A 12,683-nucleotide genomic window follows, 5' to 3' on the forward strand; every position below is an offset into this window, starting at 1 on the left:
GGCTACACGTTCGTAGTGTTGCAGCCAGTCTTCAACGTCCTCGTGGACGTCTCCGTGGAAAGGCGTTGGAGTCCTGGGTGCGATCGGCAGGTACACAACGGCAGAAGCGGCCGGGGTCTGCGCCTGGTTGGCCATCGTCGTCTTCGGCTTGGTCGTGGGTGGCAGAAGTCCGTGTTCCGGGGGCAGACCTCGGATGCGGCGACTTGACCGGGTCTCGATCTGGTCTTCGTCGGGTCCTCCGGAGCTGGGGTTTGGACTTGTACTGCGGGAACTCTGAGGGCTGCGCTGCACGAACATGCGGTACCCCGCACCTCCACCAGAATGTCACGGGTGGTGAGTCGTGACCAATAAACAAGAAATAAACAGAAATAAATAAACGTTTAATGTGGCGAACTTGTGCCAAAAATAAAGAAGGAAACAGAAGAAAGCAGAGCGTCGCGGGCGTCGAAGTCGGCGTGTCAGCAGAATCGAGCGCTGGGGCGAGACTGACTCGACAAGGTCGCGGGCGGCCTCTTATCTAGAGTGAGTCACTGTCTCGAAGATTCGGCGGGGAAGGTTCGAGCGTAGCGCGCTCGGGGCGAGAATGAACACGCACTTTCTAGAACAACAAAAGCAGGGACAAACGATAGAACTTATGTTCGCAGCAAGAATAAACGAGAACCTTCTGCAAGTATGCGCGCGGCAATATCCCATGGCAATGCAGCAAGCGATTCTGCAGATGTCTACAGGTCTCACTAAACAAAAAGCACTGCCGTCTGTCCAACATGGATGTGTCTGAAAGAACAGATCTAGTAGACACATCCATCTTGAAGTGTCTGCCCAACCTTGCAAAAATGAGAATCTCAGGAAGTCAAATAAAATCGGTACTTCATAAAATCGCGACACAATGAGTATGTACATGAGGTTACAGTACGTAACACTTCATAAAATCCATAAAAATATACTATACATAAAAACTGCCAGTATGTACATGCACTAGACTAAAAAAAGATTGAAACGCTAGTTAAAAGATGATCCATTGGGCATTACCCGGCTGTTTACAAAAATAGATAAAAAGATGAAATGGCAGCAGGCCATTAATAATGGGATGAGGCCTGCATAGTCCGATGTGCTGTCCCGATGTCGCACTGGTTCACCTACAAACAGAAGAGGAAGACTAAGAACACATGGAACAATCTTCTACAAGGCTTGCAGATTTACCCATTTTTACTTTCCAGTACCCCAGCTATAATAAACACCGATGCCTACATCTTTCAAGCTGTAGGCATAAACCTTAAACACTGGTGCCTAAACTCTTCAAGGTGTAGAGGCTAACTAATGCCATACACATTTAATAAAATATGCCATGTCATAGCTATGGACATGAAAGATTAGGAGGGCAAGGGGTACAAAGAATAGAGAACATTTTTCAATCTGTGCAGCACAATCAAGCACGTGTGGCTTTAAGGGCGAAGACTGAATGATCCATTGCAATGTGACACATCTTGCTTGAAAATCTTTAAAAGGGCTAGGACACGAAAATTAAATGGATAGATTATTCTTCAAATGCTTATTGGTTACTTATTATATACACCAAGTTTTCTGATTTTCAGAGGTTTAGTAACTGCAATAATCAATTTACAAATTTTTATAATTTTCATCTGGCGACCAGGCAACACTGCCCAAGTTAGTCACCATACTGCCCACAGACCCAAGATTAAAAACGCTCATTGCTTAAGCTCGCCTCGCCGCGATAAGATACGATCAAAACCGCTTGCGCTCTTCTGCTACCCCAACGATACTCTCGCTCTTGCCCCCGGCCTATGACCTTCCCCAATCCACCCTGCATGATCCTGCGAGATTTTCACGGACGACACCGACCACGGCGAGCTCGTCCGCGACTCGCAGTCGCCAGCGGGTCATAGTCAAATGAGCAGCTTCCAACATCGCTTTCATCGCTGCTGCGGTCAGTGTCGAAAACTTTGACGAAGCGAGCGATGCTGTGGACAATTGTCGCAGACCACAAGCTCAAAACGCGGACGGTAAATTAGGAAACAAGCTTGAAACGCCAAGTGAGTTAAGCCTGCGAATGCACGCAAAAAAACGCCGTGCAGTTGGCTGGCGACGTCACCAGCCCACCAGTCACGGCGGCCTTTTCAAATGGGGCGGATAGCTATACTGCTTTATTATCCACGAAACTATTTCACCATTTTCAAAACAAATTTAGCAGGATTACTGGAGCTTGCAATAAGTCTGAGCAGTACCAATTTTATTTTTGGCATGTCTTGGCCCCTGACTAGGACCTGTTTTGCCACTTTTTAGCTTGGCACAACCATGGCACCTGCATCTTGAAGGACATGGCACACAACACGCCATGCCTTTACGAAACCATAGAGCAGTGGTTCTCAACCATTGATGTTTCGCGGACCCCCGTGGATCGGCAGGAATGATGGAGGACCCCATTCGTGGTGAGGAGTAGGGAAAGGTATATGTTAATTACGATAATGATTTTATAAATGGATATAACTAAGGACTAATGTGAAGTATACTTCTCTCACTGATATACACATTAGAAAACTTACCCAAAAATTGGAATGTCTCTTCTCAACCTGATAAAAAACTTATTGCCAGGCTTTACTGATAAGGCAGGGTTTCGTGGCCCCTAGAATGCTTCGCAGACCCCCGTTTGAGAACCACTGCCCTAGAGGGACGTAACCGCAAAGAAGTATGTACCGTTGTGGCAAAGCGCAGCGAGTTGATCGTCTCTGCCAGGTTCTTCTCACGGGGAGAGACGTTGAGCAGCATGAGGGTCTTGCTGTTCCCTCCCAGGCTGTCCATCAGGAGGAAGGTCAACTTGGAGTTGCGGTATGGCACATGTTCCGCCTGTAGTTGCCAAAGAAGAGGAATGACCATTGCTCAAAACAATGATTCTACCACCACTTACATTCCAGTTCAATTGAAAGAATACAGGGGTGGAACTCATGAAATGTACTTGGGAGCAGCCACGGGAGCAGCTGAAACAGCTGTTTTAGAGCAGGTTGGGAGCAGCTAAAACTACATTCTGGAGCAGGCTAGGAGCAGCTCAGATCAGTTTGCATTGCACTTCAGCTTGTGTCTTAGACAAGCACGGGAGCAATTTCAATTGTGCTTAGGAGCAGAGATGAACATCAGTGGTTAGGGACCCATGTAGATGGGATAACAGTGTAATAGATGCGAAAACTTGAAACTTTGCGAGCCTTAATGGGAATCAAAAAGCAAGTACTCTATGTTTCTGAAGATAGCGTCCTTGATATTTTCTGAGTGGCTTTCAGATGCTCAAGATGCAAACCAGCACTGCTTATCGCACAACCCACCCGTGATTGACATAGTAATTATATGTGCGAACCACGTGACGTGCGTAAACAACGGACGTCCAGTTGCACGGAGGAGCAGGGCAACAAATTTTGAGTTTATCCTATTGTGCAACTCGATATCGAAGCAGCAGGCTACGATTAACGAAGTTATCGTATTTGAAGCGAGAAGCAGGAGCAAGGTTAAAGTACGCCGAGCAGATAAGTAGAGCTGCTGGCCGGCAAGGTAAGAGCTGCTGGCCGGCAAGGTTTCGGATCGGACCGCGTTTCAGTTCTATCAAATCACGATTTATCTGCGAGAATGCGGTTCCAACTCCTAAGGATGAAGTACTAAAAGGAATCTTTCGCTCATTTGCTTTCGACTGGATGACGTCCGGATCCCGGGCCGCAAAGCCTCATGCAATCTGATGCTTAACGACTCGACCTCACCTCGGCCGACTTGCCCTACCGCTTATGGTTGAAGAATAACAATCCAGTCGCAGGTGGTGTAGCGCTTAGAATCCGAGTTTTTTTTTTTTTTTTTTCGCGCGCTTCCGACTTGGGATAGACAGGGGGAATAAACACAACAAAGGATCGCAAGGCCGACCAGGCTAAACGCTCTCATTGTTGCCAATCAAGTCGATAAAAACCGAAACTAAGACAAAATAAAAAGTTTTTTGGCGCACGTTTTGCGATTTGGCGCATAATGGCGCGAGGTATTGGCTGTGGCGCAGTTTCTGCAACATGGCGCAGGATGGCGCCATGTTGCAGAAACACGTTGCATGTTGCACGCGTCTGGCGCAAAATGGCGCAAATGTCGCAGCCGTTCCACCCCTGAGAATAAGTTACAGTCCGGAGCAACCCGTCACTAAGTGAGAGTCCATGCCCCGGAGTGCACAAGCTTTGCGCTTTAGTCACTAAACGGACAGGAACATCTAGAAGGCTGCTCCTCAACTACACTCCAAGCACCCACGTCTACTTAAAGAATTTGCTTCCCCCTGGTGCTCCCCCGATGCCACTTCCATTTCAATTTAGTAATAGTTTGTTTCACAATACAGTAACCAAATGAAAGTAGTCTTTCCACATTAGCAGAGCGAATGCCGAGATGAGAAAACTGCCAATCCTGGGGAAGAGCCTGGCGGGAGAGGCTCCCGTTAACCTTACATTGCAACAGACTAACCTATAGTAGCATGTTCCTATGTGCGATGTTCGCATCCCAACTGCACTGAGAGCACAGGAAAACCCTTGAGAAGCAGACTGAATGTGCCCATTTTCTTGTAGATATTTTCTCGAAGGCGTTGCCTTTCTGCAGCCAACTCATATTCGGAAAGGAGGTTGCTTATAGAAGACAAATTGCAGACCTTCTGGGAGAGTGCCAGGATGACGTTGCCCAGGTTCGAGAGGGAGCGGTTGATGTGCTGAGTCTCCCGGAGCCTGGCACCCTCTGCCTTGGACTCGTCTAGCCGATCGCTGCCACACAGGTCCACCAGGTTCAGCAGGCCTGCAAATACACATACCAGCATTGGAGATTATTGCTATGTGGCAGCGGACATCAGCAGGCCCCAAACTTCAGCAACTATTTCACCTAATATGTGGCACTTTATTGGAAAACAATTGAATTGCAGTGCAAGGAAGTATACTGCACAATGAAAAAGAGGTCGTCAGGAACTGGTTAGATGGGTGCCACAAACAGGACGGACGTGTACAGTGGGCAAAGAGAATAAAAGTCTCAAGAAGCAGTAATGGTTGCAAGATGGAGATTGTATAATAGAAAGGAAACTTAAACTCTGTTTAACAGTTTATTTCTAGGGCAGTTTGAACTTTGTTTAACTGCCTTAAAAGAAATTCTGCTCTGCCAAGAATGAATTACTTCTGTATTCCAGTAAACTAATGAACTTCGTGCAACCTTGTAGAAAACATGTGTTACTGTCTCGTGCATTAGGCAAACCAGTCAGCTAACCAGGAGCGAAGCTGCAGCAAAAAATACTGAACAGTGTCCACACTGGGGACCACCCACCTCGGCTGCCCACACCGGTACGGCGGTTAGTCCCCGTGATGCGGAGCTGGAAGACCGAGTGCGAGCGGGAGGAGTGCTCGTTGCACTGGGTGGACCCGACAGCCCGATGCTTGCGAGCCCGCCGGAGCAGCTCGTAGATCTACGCAGACATTGCACAAGCTCAATCAAACAATCGGCCATAGCAGAGTTCATACAGTAAATCTCTTGCACCTTTGAACACTATGCTTAACAAGGAATTGACATGTATGGAACTACCCGCTTACCTCTCTTGTAAAGCAGTAAGCACAACTTTTGAAGCCTAGGTGAGCTATGCATGACTAAGCCAAACACTTCCAGTCGTCTCCCTTGTTTGTGGAACTGCTTCATGCCAAGAGACGTTGTCAAGCCGCAGCCGCATTGCTAATACATTGTATGAAATACTGTCTGCAGACACGTTGAAGCATACATACGTACGAGAAACGTGCTTTGAACATGCTTGAGGCATGTCTGCACGATAATAATTCTGTCATTGTGTCTGCAGTGATCACAGTCTTTTGCATGGTGCATGAGCAGCGCAACTTTGACTAAGCTTCACAGGAAATAAAGCTAGAGCCTATATCGAAATTAAATTCGCAAAGTTTCCCTCAAGACCACCAAGAAATTGAGCAGTCCCGCGTTAATCCAAAGTACAGTCACAGTGACAGGCGAGACACGTCACGGCAAAGTCAGTGGGCATCGGCATCGCGTTCAAACAAAAGCATTCGAAACGGAATAGAAGTGACCATTTTGTTCCGTTTTGTTCAGGAGCATGAGAAACCCCATCTCCCGGCACAAGCTTTTGGCGCTGACAGTGATACGACATTCTGTTATAGGCCATTTCTTCGCATTTTTTCCAGAGAGCGCGAGCAGTGGACATTGGGTAACATAACAGCTCTGGGGTTATCCTTGTTGGGTTTTGGTGGAGCCAAGTGCCGACCAGGGCATCGGGCAGAAGGAGCTTCCAAGCAGGGCCGCTTTTGACAACAGGTTTACATTTGTAGAGGACAGAAATACAGAATCTGAAGACGAAAAGTCCCGAAGAAATCCGCTTCTTTTAACGGGACTCTTCCCTACATTCCGCACAGAGGAATTCTGGGTAGCTAAGTTGGCTCCTCCCCCACACACGCCACCAACCCCATGCAGACCAGCCGTCTCAAGGACGTCTCTCCTTGTACCCCGAGGGGTCGGTGCGAAGCCCACAACACTAGTGCCACTGCCTCCTCTTCCGACGGGAAGGTAATTGGGTGCGGGGCACTCGGCATGAGGGGGTCAGCCTGGGAAGTACGGGAAAAGGTATGTCGACCACCTCCGATGTCTGTTGGCTTCGAGGGAAGCCACTTGTTTGTTCTTTCGTCTCGCCGCAGACTGTCGTCCATCGGCACCTTGGAGCCCTATGGGTTTCAATGTCGAAATACCTGGACATCTTCCCACGTCTGCTTGCTTTTTGGAAGGTCGCTCATTAGCCCCTTCGTTCTGCCGCGGATGCTTGTCTATGGGCTTGGACACCTGAGGGTCTCCAGGACGGCCGTTCATTACAGTACAACATAAACCACAAGTATAAAGCGGGTTGTTAATGCTATGACGTAGCTCAATGGTAATGCCCAAGCTTTGCACACAGCGAACCTAGGTTCGATTCCTGCATGCGGCGGGCAACCTCTTTTAAGAATTTGGCAGGATCGACGGACACCCTACTACGCCAACTACTACATTAACTACAACGTAACAGATGTCATTCCCAGTGGCGGGAAGAGTCCATAACAGCTATCGCTGTCAAACCCAAATTTCATCGGTGACCTTGGTCAAACAAGGGCCACACTTGCCTGCTCGGGAGAAGTGACAGTTGTTTTGGTGGCGTTGGTCACCATCATCGAGCCGTCCTTCTCCTGCTTGATCTGGCAGGCGGTCTGCTTGCTCCGGGGGCGCGTCGACAGGAGGTCTCGCACATTCTCGTTGTAGATCTCCAGGTATGACACCACCATTGTGAACTAGAAGACACACGCGAGGAACCCTTGTCAGATTTGATGCTCAGAACAGTGCCGCTGATTGCGGACAGTATGGATGTAAAGAGTAGATGGTTGTTTGGCTGTGCTTTGATTTTCAGTGGAGAGTTACACTCACTGCCCTAGGTTTAAGATGCTTAATTATGGCACATGGGCTTTACCACACTTTGATCGGCGGTTATTGGATCCAAGTGCACTACTGCCCCATCAAAGCTTCTCTTGGGACTCTTGATAGCTACAGCAACACTGTCAGACACCAGCTGTTACGAACACCGTGACGTCAACGTAGAGGTTACGTGCCACGGACACGAAAACCCCGAAAAGCTGGCCCTACAAATGCTACGCACGTAGAAGTACCCACCTCCCACTGATGGGTGTTTTGGAGCTCCTGTGCCGACATGAACACCTGCTGGAGGGCCCTGGGGATCAGCCCCAGCTGCGAGTCGTTTGGGCAGCCCAGGTCCAGGTCTGGCGGACCCTCCATAGTGAAGGTCTTCCCGGATCCCGTCTGGCCGTAGGCGAAGATGCACACGTTGTAGCCGTCCAGCGCAGACTGTACGACGTGTGCCACCTCCTCGTAGACCTCCGCTTGGGTCGCGGAGCCCGGGAAGACCCGGTCGAAGGGGAACGCCATCACCTTCTGCTTATAGAAAGGAACGCAACTGGTCGGTCACGCAAATAGGATACTTTGCGATTTTATGAAAAAACTGGCTTCGTTTAATCAGAGACAGCACGGAAGAAAGACAACAAGGTGCAGGAGTTCTACATCGAGATGCAACTCAGGTTGAGTTGGAAAAAAAATTTGTAAAAGTTTTAAACGAAACAAGGGAGTCATTGTCAGCAGCAGACACTGCCACTATTTCGTGTATTTGTGCCATGATCTCAATGCAAGATTAGGGCACAACTTTTCTTTATCTAGTTAACATGATAGCATAAAAATTTTGCATCTTACAACTGGTAGACTGTCCACATTAATAATTGTGTATTCTAAAGACTGCCAGTGGTGCACTCACCTCCGTGTCTGGCTTAACCAGCTCCACAGTCTTCTCGTCTGGGAACGAGATGTGGCTCGGACGCTCGCCCTCCCTTTCCTCCGAGGGAAGCATTGGCCGCACCCGGCAGAACACGCGGATGTTTCCCTGAGGGGAAACGCAAGACTCCAATATGAAACAATGGTCGGTGTATGCCATGACGAATGCCAGTGATCTGGCAGTTTGTTTAATGTTTCCAGGATTATTCAATCTTTTTTATTTGTTTGTTGTGTGCGTATATTACCCACCCGTTTTGTACTTTTGCATGAAGTAGCACTTTTTTTTTTCCTGCACCTCTGCTGTTGTGCCTATGTACGGGTTCGAGTGTCTTGTCAAGCTGTATTTCACAGCTTTTCCCCTCGAGCTCCACCGTCAACGTAGATGGAAATAAACAAATTATTAGACATATTGCTAATTCTTAGATTGTGCACAAGGCTATGCTTCTCCCTTTTACAAGAAACAGCCCTGGCACGCAAACTGCGCAACAGGTTAGCAGACCGACATTCACGAGACAGCAGCTTTCAGTTTTCAAAAACAAAGATTCAGCAGTTCTCGAGCAACTTGCAATAGTGAACACTCTTCATCAAAGTTACCTGAAAGCATAATCTGTGGCGAGGCACGAACGTTTCCTAGCAGAGAACCACCCAATTAAGGAAGTCACTTCTTCGGTAAACTTTCACTACATCAGCACCTCAAATGACAATACCAGTATAAGCATCACCCAAGAGAAAAAGAACCTATTTTTAAGAGCCCAAGAACCCCTTTTATGTATAAGGTCGGTTTCTGAAAACCTTGGACATAAAATAGGGCGTGTTTCATTTTGCATCCATGAATGGCTCAGAATTTCTGATATAGCGCTGAAACTATACTTGTGGCCAAGGAAATTTTGGAACCTGTGAAACCCTGGGCTCCTAGAAACCCAGTGTGAGAATCCTCGCTATAGTGGTTTCATCCTATCCAGTTTGCTTGCCTCATCGATGTGCACCCACTGTTCTTAGGAAGGCACGTCATAGTGGATGCAAAATTTATGGTACTTAATGCAGTGGATCCGTTGTGATAATCAACATCTGCACAATCGAGCACGAACCAGGAAGCTTCGTCTCGGCAAAAAACCCTAACTGCATAGCGCAGGAAGTTATCGAGCCGTAGTGCAACCCACCTTCAACTCTTGAAGCGTGTTATGCAGGTCACGACGCATCATCTCTGCGTCCTGCAGCTGCTGGTCCTTTTCTGCCTCCCGTTCCTGGCTCTGGCGGAGAGACTCTGCAAGCCGCAAACACTTCTCTTGCTCGTTTTGAAGCAGCAGCTGCAAGCAGATGAATCTCATCAGCACAGAAGCTGCACCACCGCAAAGCCACAGCACGCACAGAAGGAATTAAACAAATCTATAGCACCCGTGGAGGTAGCTAACGTAGAAAAGCATCAACAAAAGCGTCCCGAGGGCATCAAAAGCATCCAATCCTTGATTGCGACAATGTTATGAGGGCCTTGCAAATTAAACAGAGGCTACTTAAAACAGCGTAAACGAAAAGTATTGCAAGTGAGTCCGATGGCAATGTTATGTACGTTGCACCTAAAGGTGCACCTTTGGTGTCCCTTTTTCACGAAGAAAAAATCTTTTGTACATCTTTAATGTGCAGCAAAGTCAAGGCAAAACCGAAGCTCTATACTTCGTTTCAGCTTCTGTCCGAGCGCAGCCAAAGGCTGAGGGACGGTTCGCAACTTCGAGAAGAGCATTCCTACGCACCACAAAGTAGTTCACAAAAGTAATTTCTTTTAAAATAACTGCTTTGTGCGTAAAAACTGCACAATGTTCCAGATGTGTACTGCTGAGAATGATTTGCAACTAAAGGAATCAAATCTTTGAAGTTTATATGTCTATTAATATATGTAAATGCATGTGGTTTGGTGAAAACATGTATATCCGCTGGCAACACGGCTGCAGCGCTCGGTTTTTCTGTGTGATTTCGTTCCCGTAATCGCCGAATCATGTGCTTCGCTGCTTTCCTCACCGAGTCGCTTCAAAACGTCCTTTCGCAAAGGCACCTTTGGGCATCAGGCGCGAGAAGTCGTGATGAATGTCTACTTTCAAATTCGGCAGGAGACTCCGGCCGCGTCGTACCGATGCGTTGTAAACAAGCAAAACGTCCGGGCCACTGCAATTCAGATACGCGGCAAAATCAGGGCACCCCTTTACCTGCCGATCACATTGAACGCCGAGAAGCTGGTGGAAAGGACTGCGCCTCGAGCCCTGGTATATCCAAACAATACAAGGAAACATCAACAGCCGGGTCATCGGGGACCTTGCAACGTGTACTTACAACTCGAAACTATGCCGAACAGGTGGAAAGCTCCGACACAGATGCCAGCAGCCAGCCTACGTACTGACATCCCCTGTGACTAAGTTTCAGAACGTTAAAGGACACTTTTTAAAGCTGTAGCAGACGATATCGTTGATACACCCGTAGCAGACGAAATACTCGGCGAGCGCGGGCCGCGCGGCCGACCGGCGGCGCAGCGGAGTGATACAAAAGTGCAGGCGAGATCGCATGACCTATTGCCGGCATGTGATTGGTTCCGGCCGCACGTAGCTTTGGCTGCGCTCGGACGGAAGCTGAAACGAAGTATAGTCACATAATTAACATTTGCCCTAGACAAGGAATGAGATTCATTGCAAGATTCAGATAACACACACCTTGGAGATGTCCTAGAACAGGAGATTCGAAAACCTATCCTATTGAGGGAGCTCCAAATGATTTGGAGTAACATAAGCTAGCAGCACAGATCCTATACACATCCACAGGACATCCCTGTAAGGGACAACCTGAGGACGATGTGTGATGCTTGGGTACACACAAATAAATGTACTCTCTTACCTTAATATTCTTACAATTACAATTCAGAACCTCGCAAATATTGGTTAATGAAAAAAAAATCCACTAGGAAGACGACAGCTCAGTCATGCTAAATTAATTGCCCTTAAAAATTAACACTGGCCTTGGAGCTTTCATCCTTTTTGTTTGATGGAACTGAATGAAAGTGCACAAGCTTGTTCAGGTTTTCTTGTCGATTGCAGACATCTGGTCAGTTTCTCGGTCAGCAGTACAGTCCACAAATAAAACTCTCGTTTGCTTTCAGAAACAGAAAAACATTCACTGAAGAAAAAATTATGTTTAATGCAAGGCTAGACACTACAAAGTATAAAGAATACAATGTTAGAATTACTTTAGAGATTTAACCATTATTAGTAATTTTTAAACATATTGAAGGTCAGTGTTCAGTGTGTTGCAACTAAGAAATAAAACAATGAGTTGAAAAATTTCCTAGGCTTGTAGTAATAAATCTGCTCTCAACATTGTATGCCTCACGTACTTAGCAACATATTGCAAAAATATATTTTATTTCTATCTGTCCTAGATGCTGAGATATACCTCCCGCAAATCTGCAAAGAGCCCAAAATTTGTGCTTTGAGAAAATGGCATATTAGCATAAACTTCAATGCAAATTCAGCCTGCATAGATGTTAAAAATTATTATAACACTAATATTGATCCACAAAAATAGAAACTTGCTAAAACTGCAGTAAACTTTAAAAACACCATTTACAAAAAACAATTTTTAAGGAATTTGCCATTCAATTTGACCCATGTCCCCCCTTAGCTAGAATCGGTGAAGCAAAGAAGGGCATTTGGGTGCGTGATGAATCCCCTTTGTCGAGTAGGCTATTGCAGAAATGAAACCTCCAGGGGCATTTCTCTGCATTAGTACATTTCCGAGGCAGAACGCCTCTGGCACCCTGCAACAAAACCAACAGGCAGAAAATGGAGATCTCAAACCTGCATCGCCGAGTGTTCCGCTCGTAGCCCTGCATAGTTCCCGGTGAGTTGAGACACCGTCTCCTGTAGGGACTGCTTCTCTCTCTGGCAGCACCCGAGCTTGGTCATGGTGCTATCAAGTTCGGCTGTCACCTTTGCCACCTCGTTGGTCTTGTGCCTGTTAGGATAAAAAGGACAGACACATGGGACATTGTACAACATAACCATAGTGTTGCACATCCCTTCACAATATGCGTATGAAGGTTACATTATATATTAATTGCACTAGTGCACCAAGTTATTTTTGAAAATGTCACCGGCTCGGAGGCAGAGAACCAGGATAAGGTGAAAGCTGACACATTAGCTTACAACTTTATTCTTAGCATGCCTTCAGCAGTGATGTGATTGGCCTAAACCATTTTGGAGCACCTTTCGGAGCAGCCAAAACAGTGTTTTGTAGCAGCAAAAGTGGCTTTTGGAGCAGATATTCTTAGA

At 47.0% G+C, this 12,683-nt stretch overlaps 1 protein-coding gene across 1 annotated transcript; it reads right to left on the reverse strand.

Annotated features, from left to right (window-relative positions):
* Positions 1 to 762: 762 nt before the first annotated feature.
* On the reverse strand, positions 763 to 12,362 carry LOC115310514 (carboxy-terminal kinesin 2). The gene is made up of 9 exons (XM_042288307.1): positions 12,210 to 12,362; positions 9,534 to 9,680; positions 8,357 to 8,482; positions 7,705 to 7,983; positions 7,164 to 7,328; positions 5,326 to 5,464; positions 4,670 to 4,809; positions 2,713 to 2,862; positions 763 to 1,136 (listed from the first exon to the last, which is right to left on the reverse strand). Exons 1-9 carry the CDS (start codon positions 12,315 to 12,317, stop codon positions 1,077 to 1,079), a joined length of 1,314 nt encoding a protein of 437 aa, XP_042144241.1. The 5' UTR covers positions 12,318 to 12,362; the 3' UTR covers positions 763 to 1,076.
* Positions 12,363 to 12,683: the final 321 nt, after the last annotated feature.

This window comes from Ixodes scapularis, unplaced genomic scaffold (assembly GCF_016920785.2).
Source record: "Ixodes scapularis isolate PalLabHiFi unplaced genomic scaffold, ASM1692078v2 ptg001708l_1___fragment_2___debris__unscaffolded, whole genome shotgun sequence".
NCBI classification, from domain to species: Eukaryota; Metazoa; Arthropoda; class Arachnida; order Ixodida; family Ixodidae; genus Ixodes; species Ixodes scapularis.

Excerpts from the sequence above, each read along its gene's own strand:
- LOC115310514 (XM_042288307.1), bottom strand. The coding sequence starts at position 12,317 with ATGACCAAGCTCGGGTGCTGCCAGAGAGAGAAGCAGTCCCTACAGGAG. Across the intron at positions 7,329-7,704 it reads AAAACACCCATCAGTGGGAG|TTCACAATGGTGGTGTCATA; the intron begins GTGGGTACTTCT and ends TGTGTCTTCTAG. Across the intron at positions 1,137-2,712 it reads CGCTGCGCTTTGCCACAACG|GTGAACCAGTGCGACATCGG; the intron begins GTACATACTTCT and ends TTCTGTTTGTAG.